General features: G+C 38.2%; 1 protein-coding gene across 1 annotated transcript in view; it reads left to right on the top strand.

Annotated features, from left to right (window-relative positions):
• LOC146485628 (uncharacterized) overlaps window positions 1-12461 on the top strand; it is a gene marked incomplete at its 3' end in the record, with an annotated part of 42084 nt that extends 29623 nt beyond the window's left edge. The window contains exons 8-12 of the mRNA XM_085102926.1: window positions 4495-4654; window positions 5598-5773; window positions 10107-10340; window positions 11602-11728; window positions 12390-12461. Of these exons, the coding sequence (XP_084959052.1) occupies window positions 4495-4654; window positions 5598-5773; window positions 10107-10340; window positions 11602-11728; window positions 12390-12461 (769 nt within the window). The remainder of the gene's footprint in view (window positions 1-4494; window positions 4655-5597; window positions 5774-10106; window positions 10341-11601; window positions 11729-12389) is intronic.
• Between the last annotated feature and the right edge of the window lie 7810 nt (window positions 12462-20271).

Below are 20271 nucleotides of genomic sequence, written 5' to 3'. Positions count from 1 at the left end.
GCGTGATACTTCCCCTTTAAGACGATAAGCGTCCAGAGGCGAAGAAACGAAGAAAGAGTTGGGTCGACTTTTTTTTTTTTAGAAAGAAGCGTGCTCGATGGGAGTCATCGAAGAGTTTCCTACTAAGCTCGAAGTATTTTTTACCCGGCGATTTTTTTATGTTATTACACATGTACAAAGGATCAAGAATTTCGTTAGGTATAACTTAGTGAGGCGGCTCGCCAGTTACGGTCGGGAGTGTAAAGAAGGAGTAATGTTTACAATTTAGGTCTCAAGGATTCTCTGGCTCGCCATTGGCGGTCAGGGTGTAAGCAACAAGTAAGGTTTACAATTTGGTGGCTCGATGCCTCGCCAGTCGCGGTCGGAGTTCAAAGAACGAGTTCGAGCGTGACAAATTCTGAATTGACCACTTTCCCAACAATTTATACTTTTGTGACAGCAGGGGACGAACGACCCTCGAGTGATCGACAATCTTACAGTTCAGAACAACGCAAGCAATAACATTTGCACATTAAGAAGTACGGTAACGTTGTGTTAGCGGATAATTAATTTAAGAAATACAAATGCTTTAGCGTTAGAAGAAAGCATGCCAACACATTGAAAATATCAGTATGTATGACGAAAGCACGCGCGAAATCAATGTAAACGCGCGAATCTTTCCATTTTTTTTTTTTGAGTTCTACATTGTCATGTTATCAGTCTTTTAGAATACGACCTTCACTTTGAGTTTCCCCTTGGTATCTCGTTGTCCTTTCTTCGTCCGCCAGTGGGTTGTCAGCATAAGCAACAGCTTCGTCATCGCTAGACTCACTCGAGGTTTGGTGTTATCTCTGTGGTGATAAACGGGATAAATGTAGGCTGCGAAGCAAGCGTTCCCATACGAACGAATTTTTCCGCATTCTGGCCGCGCGAAAATTGGGGCGAGAGCAAAAAGTCGGCGGACGGGGGTAGGAGTGGGGAGGCGAGGGAACGCTTGCCCGCATACTTTACGATTAAAAAACAAAACGCCCACCAATTTGTCACGGTTGATTTATTTCGCTGATTGACAGCTTGTCAACAAATTAGCCAATTACAGATTTCCGGATATAGAAAAATAAAACGCTTCAACCAACTTGTCAAACCCGCGAAATACTGTAAGTTGTGATGTCGGAGTCGTGGAAACTACAAGCGATTGCTGCAGAGTGCAATTTCAAGGTTAAATTTGGAACAGTATCTAAACCTGGTTATATTTCTTCAGAAAATCTTTTCAAACCATCGAAAAGAAAAGATTCATACGGTAAAATCCTTGCCGATACTTGCAGAGCGGTTGGAGTTGAAGTGAAAAACACCAAGTTATTTTCTGAGCGTGTGTGCAATCCTTGCAAAATTAGAAATTTGGGGGCACTGTACGAACTTGTGCAGAATTCGATAGGTGGTCAGGCTGCTTGCAAAACTCCACCAAAGCAGAACATTAACGTATCCAAGCGGTTGCTCGAAACGCCACCGGGCAGCAGTCCTTTTCGTAAGACTGTTCGTGTCAACTCTCCTAGTCCCCGTCTCACAGAAAGCTTCTCGGAAGTCTTTACAATTTGCAACCACAGCTGATCAGGATGCTAAGGATTGTGTTGAATCGAAGTTGAACATCGACAATTTACCCATTGATGGGACACTTCAAGTTAAAGTAGTGATCGTTAATTCTACCGGCCAAGTTACAACAAGAATTCCTCACGAGGAGCAAAGTAAACAAGAACTGGCAAGCGGCCGCAAATATCATACTCAAACACAAAGAACTTTAGCCAGAATCGAAGTTTTGAAAGCACTGAAAAAAAAAATCGTTTCAGAAGTGGCTAATTACACTAAATCCGAAAATATTTTGCTCTTGAATGAACCGGATGAAATTAATATGCTTTGCAATGGAGAAATAATAATAATAATAATAATAATAATAATAATAATAATAATAATAATAATAATAATAATAATAATAATAATAATAATAATAATAATAATAATACTGGATCCTGTACCTCCTTGCCTTCTACTTCACACTCCGCACATTATAACAAAGAACTGAAAAGTTAAACTCTTGCCGAATCCTGTTGGCAATACGGCCATTATATCTTTGCCGTTAAAAAGATGGCGCATTGCCCTTTCTTGTTCCGTTTTCAAAGTAAAAGAAAGCCCCGCTTCGCTCAGCTCCGATATAACTTCGTTTAAACACGTATCAAAATCTTCCAAATGTTCCGCCATTTTGATATTCACTAAAATTTGAGGTGACCATACCGCACCACTCAGGAGCCCCGTTCGTGGACGAACAGGTTTTTCAAAATCGTGGAGTATGCGGGCAAGCGTCCCCTCGCCTCCCCACTCCCACTCCCGTATGCCGACTTTTTGCTCTCGCCCCAATTTTTGCGCGGCCAGAATGCGGAAAAATTCGCTCGTACGGGAACGCTTGCTGCGCAGGCTAGGATAAATCCTGATCGGGTTCCATTTCGTATCCAGCGATAAAACTAATTTCTAAGTTGCCTGAGTCAAAGTTCGTCTCCAAATCCAATAACGTGGATGAAGTTGTAAAATTTCAGTTGAATTCTGATGGCCACGGAGCCCGAATCGAACGAATTTTGCAACAGAAAGCTTTTACAGTTCAAAAATAAAGGCAATTGACTGAAAATCGCTTGAGCGTCGTCCTCGATTTTACGTCACGACTTGATTTTCCCAGATTCCCTTTGCGCTGTCGTGAACAATTCGGAACTCGACTCTAAGGGGGATAAAAAGGCGGAGATTTAACCAAAACAACAAAAACATCAAACACCAAAGGATGAAAATTTATTTTATTATTTACTTACATTTGACTCGTAGTCCTTAGGGAAAAAATTAATCAACAGTACCAAAACAAGCATTTCTCTGTAAAACGCTCTATTCTTGATTTATAATTATAGTAAAGAACAAAAAACGTATCACAAAGCTTAGCTTTTAATTATGCAGTGACACCGTACAAAGCTACATACTAATTAATTCATACCGTTTTTTTATGCTGATTTTTGCAGAGTTTAATATCTGATAAATTGAACTTGTAGTTAATGTTTTTTTGGAATTAACTGAAAAGGAGAGTAATCAGTTTTTAATTAAAATGTCCTTTTTATGTTCTCTTACTCAGTTCTTCTTCCCTTAAACCTTCCTATAATGGTTATTTATGTATTTTTTTTAAGTAAACGCTAAAAAAACGAAGTCTCGACCTCCCCGAGGTCATTTTCAAGTGCGAGTAAAATACAAAACTTAGCATAAATATATTACAAACAGTTAAAATCGGTAAGAATGTCATGAACGCTAAAATGTGATAAAATGTGTCAATGTTAAGTATTTATAAAGTAAAACAGGACAAAAAACAATGAAACAATAAAACAATAATAAGCCTTGTTAAGAACTGATCTAAACAAATGATTTCGCGCGGATGGAATCATCCTGTTTGTTTAGTGTTGGTTTCAGTTCTTTGATGTAAAGCATTTCGAAAATGAGGCAGTAAAGTTTGTTCTGACACTTTCTTAAAATTTTGAAACATCCTCAACCTTGCATTTAAGCTCCCATCTACGTGGAAACTCTTCGATCAGGAATAAGAACGATTCAAAGTAACCTTTTCCCGACTGCGCTATCCAGACAAACTTGTGCAGTCTACCATCTGCCAATTTAATGGATTCAGAAGTGTCTAAGGATTCACCTACCCAACAGCAAGTACCTGAGATCAAGAATGTCCAATCAGAATCGTTTTGCCTTTCAAACATCAGAAATCTATAAACTCAGTGTGCAGAAACCTTGGGGACCTAAGTCGGAAGATCAATGTGGATATCAGCCCGGCTTACACAAGTCGAAAGATCAAGGACGAAAATAATCAGAGTGAGGGAAGACAAGTCACCCCTTGTGAATCAACAGTGCGTTGTCTGTTATTATCAGTGTAGCCTGGGCGATGCAGGTTATGTCGGTTACACGTACCGACGTCTTCACCAGCGAATTGAAGAACTGAACACAAGGGATCGGCAATCGGAAACCACTTGAGGGAGCAGCACAATATAGCCCCAAATGGCATTGCGCGAAGTTTTGAAATTTTAAGAAAATGTCAGAACAAACTTGACTGCCTCATTTTCGTAACGCTTTTCTTTTATCAAAGAACTTAAACCAACACTAAACAAGCTGCGTGATTTCATCCGAGCGAAATTATTTGTTTAGATCAGTTCTTAGCAGGCCTCATTATTGTTTTATTACTTCATTGTTTTATGTCCTTTTTTAACTTTATAAATACTAATCACTGCTTGTTTTATCACATTTTAGCGTTCATGACATTCTTACCGATTTTAACTGTTTGTAATATATTTATGCTAAGCTTTGGCTTTTTTTAAGCGCACTTGAAACTGACCTCGGAGAGGTCGAAACGTCGTGATTTTTTAGCGTTAACTTTTATCACAAACTGATCTATATTTAAGGAATGACTTATTAAAACTAAATGTCTACTTAATCCAACAGGATGTGGTGCCGTTGTCAACAACGTACTGAAAAGTCCCGGATATCCAAACAACTATCCAAACAACATGGACTGTGTTTATTGGGTTGATATTCCACATGGCCTGGCGATAAACATTTACTTTTCCCATTTTTACCTGCAGGATTATTTGGGATCTTGCAGGTACAAAACTATCGAATCAGTGTTTAGAGTATACATTACATAACCTCCATTGCATGATAACGGTGGTTGTGATTGTTTCTTTGTTTTGTCTATATTTGCTTGAACCTTGTTTTTTTTTTTTTCCATCATTAGGGCTAAGTATTAGTCTTTCGGTTTTTGGCCCTTTCTCCGTTATTTTAATACCTTTATTCTCTTAATGTATATTGTGGAGATGACTGGAGAAGAATAAAAGACATTAAAAAAAAAAAAGAAAAAAAAAAGGTATATACACTTCTCGAAAAAAAGCTATTGAGACATCGCAAAGAACAAAGTTACTTGTTGGTATCATTACTCTAAGAGTAGCTATTTTTATCTTGAGACCCATTCGCCTGTTTCTTTGCTTATTTGTGCTTTTTTTTTTTTTTGCTTTTTGTTGTTATTGTTGTTGTTTCGATCTGAGGCCAAGAATCAATCAATAACTAGACTGCTTTGTCATTTATTGTCATGACACACATGTGATAAACTAGTTTTGCATGTATGTAATCTCATTTTCTACTCTTTGCGCCTGTCTGTACTTTATACTGGCCTGATCATGGGTTGTTTTGGAACCTTTGCTTTTATTTTTAGACAATTTGATAGGTGAGCTGTGTGTAAGGTTTGTTTGTCCGTGTCGTTGTATTTGCATCATCTATTATTAGGCCATGGATTACTTTAGCATTTTTTATCGGTTACCTTGTCGATTCGTCGATATATAGCTTAAATGTAAGTTATTGTAATGTTTGTCCTACTTTCATGTATATATCTGCACTTATTTGTTAGTAATTGGCCGTACTCCTTTAACTCAGTAAACATATAATAATGCGTGTAATTTTGCCACATATTATATTATCAAGTTGTATAAGCTAATGTCATTTAAGTTTATATTATCTCATCAACAAAACAACTACGTCTTTCTTGTTTGCAGGTATGACTACTTGAGGATTTCCAATGATAACAACTATATTGTAGGTACATACTGTGGGTGGCAGTCTGGATTGAATATTACTTTCACTGGACGCTATGCTGTGCTAACCTTTCACTCAGACGGATATGCATATGGATACAACAGATACATATTAGATTTCTCCTTTCTTTCTCCCGGTAAGTACAAAGAGTCGGACGAAATTTTATCGAAATACTCTCCAAAGTAAAATTCAATTTATTCCAGCATTGTTTGTCATGGTAAATTATAATTCACCGATTACAATGTACGCGTTACTATTGAAAAAGAAAATAAATAGTCAAGCAGTATTAAATTAAGCGCGGTTATTTAGCAAATACACCCCTCAGGCAGCTACCTTATCAGAAACCCTAAGAACGTTAACTTTATATTACTGTAAAGATAATAAGCTGCAAAATCTGAAAATAACGCTTTCGGTTTTGTAGCACTGACTCAAGGCACTGTTACCCAGAACTGTCATTGTGTGGTTTAACTGCATAAATTACCAGCTACTTGACTACTTTGCCGTAGCAAATGTCTAGTGGTTGTGAAGGCGTTATCACCGAATGAATGCTTGTTAGCTCTGAACGAGTTTAAAAATGGCAAACCTCCCGGCTCGAGGTGGTTTCACAGCTGAATTTCATATATATTTTTTGGAATGATCTTAGTAAAAACCTGATTCTCAGTCCTTCTTGAAGAAATTCATCAGGCTTGAAGAAGATAAACAGTCGATTTGAATGTTCTTACATCATAGCCAGTCTTATATTAACGTCTTATTAATGCTGACAGTTTCGATGACTGTCAGCCATCTTTATCAAAACTTGAAAAACATGAAAAGTGTCAGAAGCCTTAAATAGGCTTCTGAAGGTGTTAATTATGGCGATAAATGCCCAAACACACTCTGTAGACGTCCACTCCCCCCCCCCCCCTCCTGGTTTGGGGATGGAAATCACTTGTGTCCATATGGGAGAAAGCAGATAAGCTCCCTCGTCCCTGTTCATAGTAGGAGTGTTCGATGTAATACATATGCTTTCCTTAATCCATCGCTTAAACTTGTCGCTTTCCTGCTCAACTATTTCACTTGCTCGGACACAAGCGATTTCCATCCCCAAACCCGGGGGGGGGGGGGGGGGGAGGGGGCGTCTACAGAGTGACTGCGCATTTATCGCAATAGTTAAGAGCTACTGACTGTAAAGATCAAAAATCCCACGACAGAGAGGAAATTTCAGATTTCATTTTATTTCACCTAAATTTTCCCTTTGGTGAACTATTTTCAAAAATCACAATTAAAAGTTCCACCGCTCTCTCGTTCTTCTTAAAATTAGAAAAGTTGAATTTACGGCTACACGCCTGATTCGGCCCCCCTGGAAAAACTGGAAAATCGTGCATCTTTAGAAGCCTCACACACAGCAACGATAGCTACTCCCGTTTTCCTGTCTCAGCTGCAAGTAAATCTTTCTATTATCTCTAGTTCAGTGTAAGAATTAAGTCGCAAGTCATATTTTTAATGTGCTAACTCACTTGTTGAAGACAGCGACCTTCACGGGTTAGATTTCGAATTGAAATTAGGGCCGATTTCAGAGGCCTACATCTGTCCCGGCATATGTTTTCTGGAACAAAACTATAGATGAAGTCTAACCTTAATCCTTCCTTTTCACGCCCTCGAAGTGCCTTTTTTGGCCTGCAAGAGGGAATTCTCGTAAAATTACATCATTTAAGCGTGAGTGGTAGGCAGATTGTTTAATTATTGATATTAAATTACTGATATATTGAGGTGACCGACAAGGCAAAGTCTTATAACAAAAGCTCGGAACGTTCTAGAATTACGTAATGTAATTTCTCAAATTAGCTATGAGGAACACTATAAGAACAGAAAACCAAACAGTTTAGTCGTTATATTGCTCGCTGCCCTATTGTCGCCGTTTAAGTATAAGTAAGGGTTAGACTATGAACGCGAGGGGTCTATGGGATATAGTACCTCGAGCATAGATAGAAGGCCACGAGGGCGTAGCCCGAATGACACTTCTATCTAATGCGAGAGGTGCTATGTCCTATATCCCAGGACACTAGCGTTCATTGTCTAATCGTCTTAGAACATGGTCACATCCGCGAAGAAACCGCAATTTATGAAGATTCTTTTAATTTTGTGATCGTATTTTAATTTTGTCATTCACACGTAAGAATCACGTTGTTAGTTTGTTTTGGATGTCGCCGTAATGTTTCTTTCTTTGGAGCTTTGTTTATTCTTTGTTGTTTTGATGGCTCATTTGCTCCGGCTATGAGCCGGTGTAAAGATCTCGAAGAACCTGAGGCCGTCCTTGCCACTCAAGAGTTACTTGTTTATGAGAGCGTAGACATATCCGATTGCTTGGGGGGTAAATTCGATAAGAGTGCATGTTTGCAAAAGCCTACAACAGTGAACGAAATTGAGCAAAGAGAAAGAGACAGAATTCAAACTCGACAAAGTACCGCGTGGTCGGTAAACGTCTATCGAGTCTGAGATGAATACCGAAGCACCCAAATTGAAACCCTTGGAGATAAGTATAGGTCCGTTCCAGTTGATTTGGGAACTACCCCCGTGGAAGATGAATTACTGGCTTACAAGATTCATATTGGAAGTTCTAAGAGGTGATGGCAAGCCGTACCCGTACCCGTGCTCTATATACTCATTAGTATGCTCTATTTTCTTATTAGTATGCTCTATATAGAGCATACTAATGAGTAGTCATTTTACCCCACAGTTTCCCTGTGCTTCAAAGCGCTCGCCTCTTTACATTATTTAAGACAGTTTGTGGGATATAGAGCACACAAATACTGGGCACTGATTGGCTGAGTGGATGTTAACATGTTCTAATGTGAAGTTAGAGCTGAATAGTGGACCCAAAAAAATCGTTGAAATCGGAGGATCGTGCAGGCACGTGGTAATAAAACAAAGAAAGCGAAAAAAAACGCACGGTATATTTCGAAGCCACTTTGAGAAGATTTTGTTGTTTACAACAAGCAAGACGCAGGTAAAATGAAAACGTGAGCTTCGGCGAACCTGGGAAACACAACTTTTCTAAATTGCACTTAACACTGAACGCGACTATCACTACGCTAGAATTTAAAAACATTCCTTGCAAAGTGGGAGAACTAATCAATTTAGTACTCGACTTGAGACAATGATAAACAAAACGTTTTACCAAATTTACCTCTAACACTGCAGGGAAACCCATAAGTTTAACGTCACAGTCATTAAAGCTAAAACAAAATTTACCCTACCCCAAGAAGATTTCATGTCCCTTTCCTTTTCCTTAGGCAAATGTTGAGAGCAGTTTCCGAACATTTTAGTGGGCGTTCCCCCAACCCACACCGCCCTCCCCCTCTCCCCCGTCCACGACAACAAAAAAATCAAATTAAAGATTGCATTATTTGTGAATTAAACTTAAGATGCCCAGCCAACGGGCAACGGGTAATCCCGAGCGTTCAGGAAAGCTGCCCGCTCGGGTAGCCAATCACAGCGCATGATTGGACTCATTTATTCTACTAGCTTTTTATTCCCCTATTTCTTATCGTTTGTATGTAGATATTTTAGTGCTCTCATGCACTTTAGCAGTTATTTGAAGACATTCACAATTTTATATATATCTTATCTGGACCGGAATGGTGCTAAGTGCTGTAAAATGACTCATTCTGGAAATGGGCTTCTTGCCCCTTTTTGGGCCGTTAAGCCAAATTAATTATTTCAAGAAAGTCGACCTATAGTTAACCGGAGAGGGGTCTTTGTTGTTGGCTTTAAGGTTGCCTTTGGCATTGGATCAAATTATGCCAGTCAGCTGTGGAATTAATTTACCAGCTATCCTGTTTTTTTACTCAAGATAATTGAGGGGGGGGGGGGGGGGGGCAGGAGTCACATTTTAGCGCATGTGCATGAATCAAAATATGCTTTTTTCTCTTTCTTATCAATTTTATTGCCTTAAAAATCCCACTCACATGTACTTCGTTAATCACATTCCATATAATTAGTGCAAGCAAAATGACTGATGACCAAAATTCAGAGAAAATGTTAGTGGATTGTACTTATATTGTCGATAGAATTTAGTGTTGACCCGTAGGGTTTGTTCCACGGTTGATGTGTTTAAAGTTATTTGCATGCGAAATAACGTAATCATATGAAAAAAAATTACCACCAGGGTTATCTATGCCATTCCGAATTGTTCATAAACAACGAATTAAATTTAAACAGGCTTGGTTGTAGCGAGTAAAGGCAAAAATGTATTTTGATTCCTGGACATGCGCAGAACCGTGAACCCCCTCCCTTTTTGAAGGGAGGAGTTGAGACAAGTTAACATAAGACAAGGTTTCTGGGGATATGTTTTTTGCATATCCAGACAGATATAGCGGCCATGGTATAGAGCCAATATCCCGTTTACCCTGTAAATTTGTATGTGATAATGACGACACGGGAGTCGTCGAAACGTCATATTCTTTTATCTTCGCCTTCAACTATTTCAGGTAAACCGGAAATAACAATTCCTATTAAAGTGGTGAGAACAGTTCAAGGTCATCTGTTATGGTGTTCAGCTAAAGGGACTGTTCCCATAAAAATGTCGCTACTTCAGAATTCTACAATTTTGGCACAAGGAACAGAGTTTGCCGCCGCCAAAGTCGGAAAGGAAGGGAACGTCACTTGTATGGCGATCAACAAAGCTGCATCAGTATCAATAACGTTTCCTGTTACTGTAACAGGTCTGCCTTTTCTTTTGTGTTGCCTTCTCTTTGTTTTTTGTTTCCTTTGGTAACTAACGTTTAGATTTACTCATGACTAATACATATTTAATTGACATTACATTTTCACCTTCATTTTATAAACAATAATATCCATATGAAGATTCCTAGTTTCTTTAACTAGAACACTCTTGAATCTCATTTCAACTTTTGTTTCCTGACCATTTAAGTAAAATAGCTTGGGCTTAGAACAATTGAATCTCCCTCGGAACAAACATTGAGTCAAGTGGACATTCGCGTACCTCACCCACCGATGCTAACTTTTTTTAAATGGAGAAAGATTTTTTTCACTTTCGTGACATAAAGGGGGTGGGTTGGTTGCTTACTCGCGAGAAAGCGCTCCACTAAGAGTGGTTTTCTAATAAAATATAATAATAATAATAATAATTATAATAATAATAATAATAATAATAATAATAGTTATAATAATAATAATAATAATAATAGTTATAATAATAATAATAATAATAATAATAATAATAATAACAAAAATAATAATAATAATAATGATAACAATAACAATAATAATAATTATAATAATAATAATAACAATAATAATAATAATAATAATAATAATAATAATAATAATAATAATAATAATCGTTAAATTGCACTGCAACAGTTACGTATTTTCCTAAAGACACCTTAGCAGTGATCAGTTTAATTGGCCACTAAGCGTTCAAGGTAGGGTGCCCGTGTGTCTACCTTGAGAGCATCGGTGTCCTTCTCTGATGAAAGGGATTGAAAGAGATACGCTGTTAATCGCGGAGGAAACTTTAATACTATTTATACAAATGCAAAACCGTCATTAGCTCTGCAAAGTGAAATAATAATGTCACTTGAAATCTGGAATAACGTCATGTTTTCCAAACGGCAACCGACTTGAATAAGACAGCTCTCATTTGTCCACCTTAGAAGACCTTACATGAGCGCGTACAGTGATTTGAACTTATTAAATGAAACTAATTTAACTTCAGTGAGCTACATCAGTGTACAGTAAGTCAAACCAAATTGCTGCCACATGACGTTTTAGAAGAAGATATGATTAAAGTTGGCGGTTTCCTTTCGATATTAGAAAGTTTGAAACCAGTGGACGTCCTCCCTACCCGAAGAAATAGAAGAAACTTGTTATCGGCAATCCTGGATAAGAGCATCTGATCCAATTCTTCATGGGTCGATCCCAATACAGACGCTAACGTAAAGTTTACTTTTAATCTTTCAGATTGCGGAAATCAGTGCTCTGCCGGTGGAAAGATCACAAACAACCAAGTTGAGAATGACTATACATGCATAAATACACCATTGACGGCTGACTTCCTGCAATGCCTTCCAACAACTACCACAAAGCTGTACGATTTTCCTTTTCTTGTCTAATTACTATCTCCTTACAGGATTTAACAGTTAAATTCTATTTAAGGACGGTGCCTACTTTTGTTACTGCGCATACGTTTTGCACATCTGGAGATACTCGAGTTTCCTATGGGTGGTGCCTACTAATACAGGGATATTTTTTGTGAGGTTAAAACCATGCATACAAAAAAAATGGGGGATAATCATGCTTTTTTAAAGTTAAAAAAAGTTCCAATTTTGAACAAAACGTCATACATTGCTTTGTATTTACTGTTTTTATAAAATAATTGTTGCTTAATTATCTCTCAAAAAAAATTGTGTGGTTACCCCAAATTTAAATTTGGATTTCAACAGCCCTTGCTAAGATCTTCTTAAATTTCCCCGCATAGTCATAAACCGCGTAAAAATACTTCCTTATTATTAGTAGTCACCGTCCTTAAAATGAATCTATCTTCAATTCCCTGATAGAATTTTATCAGTCCATCAATAAATTTTTGGGCGGAAAGTATTTTTTATTCTAGCCTTGATTTCCAAATATCCTTTTTTAAAAAAATATCTAACTTTGATGTTCCATGGAGACGGCTCCACTGACATAAAATGACTTCTCGTTATTTTGGGAACACCGTTTTATATGTACAATTTTGGCTTAATTTTTAACAGAATTTTACGCGAGACTGGGATCAAAGATTTACCCATGGGAACATTCCGTCACATGACAGCCCTTAATTATCTGTAAGTAGGTGGAAAAATGGGATCACATAAATTATATTAAAATAAATGAGATAGTATATTTCCAGCCTGGTGAATGAATGAGAATGATGAATTATTCTAGAAAGTGACACAGGCATACTCGGAAAAAAGGAATCCGAGTGCTCGTATCAGGAGTCGAACCTAAAACCTTCCGATTACTAGTTCGGATGCTCTACCACTGAGCTACAGGAGACTCGTGGGAGCTAGGGTTATTAAACTAGGTTCATGGGACAAATATCCTGCATACTGCTAGGATTTGAATGTCAAACATGTGGTATATGTAATAAATGTGATGTAATATATCAAATACGGGAAAGCGTGTTTCATCAGATATCAAAACACTGAGAAGTAGGTTGAAAAAACAAGGCGCAGCCGAGTTTTTTTTAAACGACTTCGAGGTGTTTGGATATCTGGTGAAACACAATTTTGAGTGCTTGATATGGCTTCTCAAATGATCAATAATTCTTGGAGAAATTCAAGGCTAAAGCTGGCAAAATTTTATGGTAATTAGGATCACATATCCAAACCACGGTCACAGTAGTGATTTTCTTTGTTTTTGTTTGATGAATCATTAATGAGTTTGAGAAAGTATATTTCTAGCCCGGGCCTGGGATTTCCAGCCTGGTGAATGAATGAGAATGATGCATTATTCTTGAAAGTGACACAGGCATACTCGCATACTATTAGGAGTTAAACCCTCTGTCCCATGAACCTAGTTTAATGGCCTTAGCTCAGTGGTAGAGCATCCAAACTAGTAATCGGAAGGTCTTCGGTTCGACGTCTTATAGGAACACTCTAAAATAATACATCACTCTCGTGAAATATATTGCAGCTGAGTTTGTCGTTTGTTTCACGATTGAGTCACATACATGTCGATTGCGACGTTTAGACCGCTATACTGCTGGTCTTCATCAGGCGATGGTGTTGACTGATTGCGTAACAGTGTAAGTATAGCACATTGGTTTGGTATACTGTTACGCAATCAGTCAACACCATTGAAAAGTTGATTGGCGGAAAAGTACAAGCATCATTTTACAAATTAAACACTCATAAAGGATCGAACCTAGAAATAGTAGTATTAAAGCCTTACATTCAAAAATCAAAAAGTGATTTTGATTTTCATATTTATCAAAAGGAAGAATAACATCAGTGTTGGAATTAAAAATTAAAGGGAGTATAAAACTGGAAGTGGTAGGACGTTGCTTGGCAAGAACTAAGATTGCTTTTAACCTTCATTCAACCTGGAAATGAAAGCGTGCAAACGTTTTGGAAGGCAGTGATGCCTGCAAAAAAGCCTTTAAGAAAGGACTTTAAGGAAATTTGCTGAATCTGCTAAGGTTTGCATTGACCATTTCGGCCTTCGTTGTTGTAACCACACCCGGTCAATCTGATCTGTTTGAGATTGCACGATGTCACGCTACGCTTTTGATCTCATCAATTTGCAACGACCGCCTATTTCCGTTTGATTTATGCAATCGTGCATAATACTCCATACAATTCAAAATTTTGCACCTTTCGATCCAAACTTGTTGCTAAACTGAGCTACACAAATAAACTTCAATTACATTGTGTGGTGTTTCATTCGATAGTATTTAACGTTTGGAGTCGGTGCCGCTGATGCTCCAAACAAAAAAAAGTGGAAAAGTAAGCGAGTTTAAAGAAAACATTGGACGCTATCCCATTGGCTACCTTGTGTGCTTCCTGTCAGTACGACATGTACATCAAGTATATGATGACAAAAAACATATACAGTCAATAGGTGTTATCAAGCGTTCAATATATACGGGTACTTATCCGTGAAAAAATGTTTCTTTATTTGAATCAACCAGTGTCCTGGCACAATTTAACTATTGCCTATCCTTATCATGTTATGCTATGATGTTTAGAACGATAGAGTAGCAACACTGCAGGGCCCGCGGGGCAGTTTTTTTTAAGTGGGGGACCGCTCCACCTCTTCAATTGAAGCGGAGGGAGAGGGGGGGGGGGGGGGTGGACTCTAAAAATAGTTAAGTGGCTAAATGGCTAAATGCATCCAACTTTACTTCAAAATCTTAACATATTGTATTAATCCAGAGGTTAATAAGATATATTTTAGCCGTAAAATGCAATTAACCTGGTGCCGACTGGATATTATTTAATACAGTTACAACTCATCATTCAAGCATTTAGTTTAACAAACGAGATGGTGACAAGAGAAACTGTGCAACCATGCACACTTAACAGACTCTGTGATAAAAGGCAGCATTATAACCTTGGCGCGATTTAGTTGCTTATTGTCATGAAATCGGGTTGTTTTTTTTAATGCGCCGAAATTTCTTTTCCGATTATCGTTGCGATCAGCAAATTTATTTTCCACGTTGTCAAGGAAAAGTTTGTCTGTTCTGTCTTTGTGGGTGTTTAGTAATGTCAGATTACTAAACCTTTCTTGAGACATTGTTTAGCGGAGCCATGTTTTAACCTTCGAGCCGCTGAAAAAGATCTTTCCCCTGCTGCACTGGTTGAAGTAGCCTGCGAACGCAGCCGTATTTCCGGCAAACGACAGCCAAAAATACGGCTGCGTTCACAGGATGTGGTTGCAGGAATCCCAGCAGAAGCTTGAAGATTGTGACAACTTCAGTTTTCATGCTTTTCTGAGGTTTCTGCAACTCCTTCATTTTGTCTAGAATGTCATCGAAACATTAAAAATTTCCAGCCATGGGCTTTCAACGGGTCAGAGACTACATCATCAGCATAATTCGTTTCAAGAATTGTAGCTGCGTGGAGTAGTCTTCAGATTTAAGAACTTTGACAAAAAAAAAAAGACTGCATTGTTGCATATGTTACATACATGACATAGCCTGGCTGGTTAAAACGCAGGTCAATGGCATTCACTATCAAATCAGTATATCCACCTGTAACAGCACGATCCAGGCATGTTGTAGGATATTATGTTGTTCCAGTCCTGATGTCTATTACTACTACTACTATTATTATTATTATTATTATTATTATTATTATTATTATTATTATTTTACAGAAAGTGGGGGGCCCTGGCCTCCCCGACCCCTCCCCCTGCGTGGGCCCTGACTAATTGCCGCCGCTTCTAAAGCTGTTGGTAAGGTGTATTACGAGAGCCAGGAAACGATCCCTATTAAATGCGATGTAACAACTACCATGGCCTCCATATCACTTAATATGTATGGCGTTTAAATCATTTGCTTGGATGCATGAAATAATGCGCAATTTATGGGGTAAGATTCTGCCTCAACTGGAAACAGCCAAATTTAACAAATTTCATTAATTTCGTTCCTTCTCAATCAATTGGAACCAATTTTAAATGTTCTGCAAGGAAGATATTAAAATAACTTCTCACAATCAATAGTACAACTTATCAAAAATACCAAATAACAGTAAACAGCATGAAACAGAGGCACTCAAAGTTTTCTTCGGCAAAAAGTCACCTCAACATTTTGTAACACTGGAAAACTAATTAGTTTTGTTATCGGGGGAGGAAGGGAAGAGTCGGTGCAAATAGGTTGTTAGGAATGGGAAAAAAGACAGCTAGAATTTTCGTAAAGCCAGCAACAGCTAGTAAATTCAGGGAATAAGAATCTTTCTGAAACTTTCTTTACATGAAGTTTTCAGTAAAGCATCGGAACAGACGAAAATGTATTAGCTTATACAAAAATGTCCTTAACAGGCCACACAACTATCTACGAGCACGAGAGAAAACATTTTTAAAAGTGTTGTTCTCGGTAAGAGCTCCCTTTGAGCCTCACGTAGAACTGCTTGATTTTTGCTTTCCAAATGGGAAACTGTTCACATTTTATTGGGATTCCACAAAGAATAATTGTGTTGCAAAATTGCAGTAAGTGAAACCCACAAACCACAAAAAAGCCACACTATAAGCAGTTGTATTTTTCTTAGAAAATAATTGAGTATATAATGCCAGGATACAAAAGGCGCACTCTTTAAGAAGCGATTGACGACGCTGCGAGAAACGCAGAAGGAAACACCTCCTCAGGTCCCTCCGTTGTTACTCAGACCTTTCAGTTTTCTCCGTTTTCACTCAAATATCACTCAATTCTTCATTCCCCATGGTACACGTTATCATTACCTCTTTATAAAACTAATGCTATGTAAGTAGCCTTTCAAATGAGGTAATATAATCAAAGGCAAGCAGACGAAAACCGAAAGTTGTGTTATCCTCACCGAAGCTTTGCATTTAATATTTTTTCTTGATCTCTTAAATGAAACGTAGGTCGGCGGATATTACAAATGCATGAGATCAAATAGCGTAGCTTGACTTCGTGCAGAATAAGTTTGCTCTTAACAAAGTCGAACCGCTCAAGGTTTGGGAGATTGGGCATATTTCTGTCCTTGAAGTCCACCATAACGAAACTGCTAAGGATTATCTGGACAAAGATCTCCGCGTACAGTTTATTCATACACATTTACGTTTCTTGTGTACAAGTAAATGTGACAAAATGCGCTCAATTAGCATCAGTGGGTTCCACGAGCTTCCCTGCTTTTCTGTTTCAGGCTAAAAAAAAAAAAGAAAAGAAAAGAAAAATAAACAATAACAAGAAAAGAATCAGACACTCCCAGGCCGCCATGTCAACATTTTACCCTCCCTCCCCATACTTATATTTTTGTCCTGTGCCTTTTCAACTTTTATTATTTCCATAAATACAACAATAAAAATACCGTATTTTCTCGATTAAACGCCGGCTTCGTATAAACGCCGGGTCAAAACTGCCGATTTTTAAATAAACGCCGGGTGCGTTTAATCGGGCCCTCGGCGTTTGTTCGGGGTCCCGGTGTGTATTGGGATGTAATTAAAACTTAAATAATCAGTTTGCACACATTGGCCGACACAAACGAGGAGGACGTTGGCGAGATTACCGTTTATAAACTTAAAACTTTGTACTCATATCATTTACTTGCTCCTACATCATTCATGTATTGTTAATGTGCTCTTTGTTAGTGATACAAATCTTGATTGCCACATGGTGCACGTGCGGTACGTACGGTACCATAATACTGTAACTTCGGGTAATCCAGGGGAAAATTGTCCAGCACTGACAAACTGCCCCTAGGTTTCCAAGGATCGGTAATAATAAATCAAGGCGGAAAAATGGCTGAAAATCGCAGTTCATTAATAAACGCCGGACCCCGATTAAACGCCGGCCTCGAAAAAACGCCGGGTCAAAACTGCCGACTTTTAAATAAACGCCGGGGGCGTTTAATCGAGAAAATACGTACGAAGTTAATTTTTGATACTGCTTCTTATAAATTCGACCATTTATAAATGTTAAGTAGCTTTTTTCCAATTATCAATGTAACTTTCATCAAGTTCTAGACAACTAAAGTCGGAAAAAACAATGTTATTTTAATTTTGATCACAGGTCAGAAAAAAAGTGAAACTTGAAATTTGACTTTAAAAATTATTGTTCTGAAAATTGAAAATTAAAAATCAAGATTTGTATTTTTAAAGGGAAACTTTTGATTTTAATCAAAATTGAACGGACGGAAGGTTTACGGTCCGGACAGCGCACTTCTGTTAGCAATAAACGTCATCACCATAAAGGACGCCAAGGCCTACTGTGGAAATTTAAGTCGCCTAAAATCCCCGGGGAAGGGGGAAAGGGGGAGGGGGGCTCTACGATAAAATTCAAAGGGGTGATTGTCGTACCTTTTAGGGGTTTATACGTGTGGTTTGGTACCCCTTAGGATGTTAAAATCTAAATATACTTCCGTCAGAGGCTGGTGATACCTTTTAGGGTAATGAGCTGAAAAATATGACAGGAAGCAAATGTCAATCAACCAGTTTGGTACCTTTTAGGGGTAAAAACTTGTTCAGGACAAACCCACAAAACAGAACTCTGGTACCTTTTGGGGGTTTTTTGCAAAATTTCCGACGATCGCCCCCGTCACTTTCATATGGAAGTCCCCCCCTCCCTCCCTCCCGTCTGCCGGGCTTTTAAAGATCGCTTAGGTCAGAAAAAGCTCAAATTGCCCCTGGAAGATAAAATTCCCCATTTAAATAATAAATATATATATACATATTTTCCATAATAGTGCATTCATTAGGTTACTGATCTCTGACAGTGACTTAATAAACAGGTAGTTGCAACATTATGTAGCACCGTCAACCATGCCCGATACAAATGTGAGGGGTCGGAGGACTCTTTTCTAAAAGTAAAAGACCTGCTTGTTACACATTTTAACACAAACGCGAAGTAAATGATAGAAGAAAATTATTTTGCTGGTTGCTGGTATGGCTTCAATTCTCTTGCGCCCCAAGAAGCCTTCTTGGCAGGTTATCAATAAATCTGTTTGAAAGCAACTATGAATTAAACGATGGATTCAAACTGTCAAGTGTCATGTACAGTTATTGAGGGTTAAGAAAAGATACTCTTTAACGTATACAAAACTAAAATTTTGCCATCCGACGTACTGTTCCATGTTTATATACTATAGTGTTCACTGTTCATAGGTCATTTCCGAAAGTATTCTTGAATTTTAACTTGCTGCTTTTCTTTGACATCTAACTTCAAAATGGCATCCTCCATGATAGAAAGGGAACAAAGAAACTCTCCCTCCCTTGCCCCTATCTCTTCAAAGGACATCACAAAGTTTCTTAGTGCCTTGACTGCTGACTGCAAGGGTAAGAGACCTCGGATTTTATATTACGCATATTTCATCAATGTCAGTGTCTGATTCTTGGTCTTCATGGCTAGCCTCAGAATCTTCCGGCTGAACTGCCTCTAAAGCTTCCGTTGTCGAATCCTTTTCCGTTAGCTGCTTTTCGATAACAACGTCTTCATAAAGCCTCGAAACTGGTTGAATAGTACATTCGTCAATGAGGGGTATTGCCGGACAAGCCTGCCCCACAGACTAGATTCTGCTGTTTCTTGAACCTCCTCGTCTGACTCAAATGGGTCGTGTGTCGGCTCTCAGTCACTTCGTTTGGAGATCCCGCTTTTCTCCAACAGTTGTTGATTGTATTTTGGGTTACGTTATCCCAGCCTTAAGCAATCATAAAGACAGCGTCCTTTAAATCTACCGCTTTGACAGGCTTATCCTCGTCCAAGTATTATAAATGCACAAAAATGTACACATGAACAAACCTGAATGAAAGCATGCATTCAAGGTTGCTGCCATTTTGATTTATCTGAGCACGATCGTCTCAGCATGAATTTCTTCATCTCTACTTGTTCCCAGTGCCCAGGCTACTTTGCACACACGTGTGACTTGCGAATTTTCCTGGTTTTATTTTAATCCCAGGTTTTAAAAGGTTTTTTTGAAATTATTTCCAGTCGCAGTAGAAAAGATGTTCGTAAAATTTCATTTCTACTTAATGGTCAATAACAGGAAACGTTTTGGCAATGAATTATTGCAACAAGAAACTGAATTCAATGTATGTATGAAATCGGAACGAGCATCAGACGGACCAAAAGCCTGGCACATTTCACCTTTTTCCGCTTGTTTACAAATGCTCAGTCAAATGTATGGCTGGTATGGCTTCAATTCTCTTGCGCCCCAAGAAGCCTTCTTGGCAGGTTATCAATAAATCTGTTTGAAAGCAACTATGAATTAAACGATGGATTCAAACTGTCAAGTGTCATGTACAGTTATTGAGGGTTAAGAAAAGAAAACAGGAACAGGTTTGGGCAAATCTTTTCCTACATGAACATTTTATTGGAATATTTTGGAGAACACAAATAAATAAAATGAGCTTTCTTTTCTAATAGAACGACAAAATTTTTTATCTAACTAGGTCCTTAAAAAAAATCAAAAGTCATTGTCT

This window comes from Pavona decussata, unplaced genomic scaffold (genome assembly GCF_977016875.1).
Source record: "Pavona decussata unplaced genomic scaffold, jaPavDecu1.1 SCAFFOLD_25, whole genome shotgun sequence".
Lineage (NCBI taxonomy): Eukaryota > Metazoa > Cnidaria > Anthozoa > Scleractinia > Agariciidae > Pavona > Pavona decussata.
The sequence above is the reverse complement of the archived record's forward strand: the minus strand, read 5'-3'. Positions and strand labels throughout refer to the sequence as shown.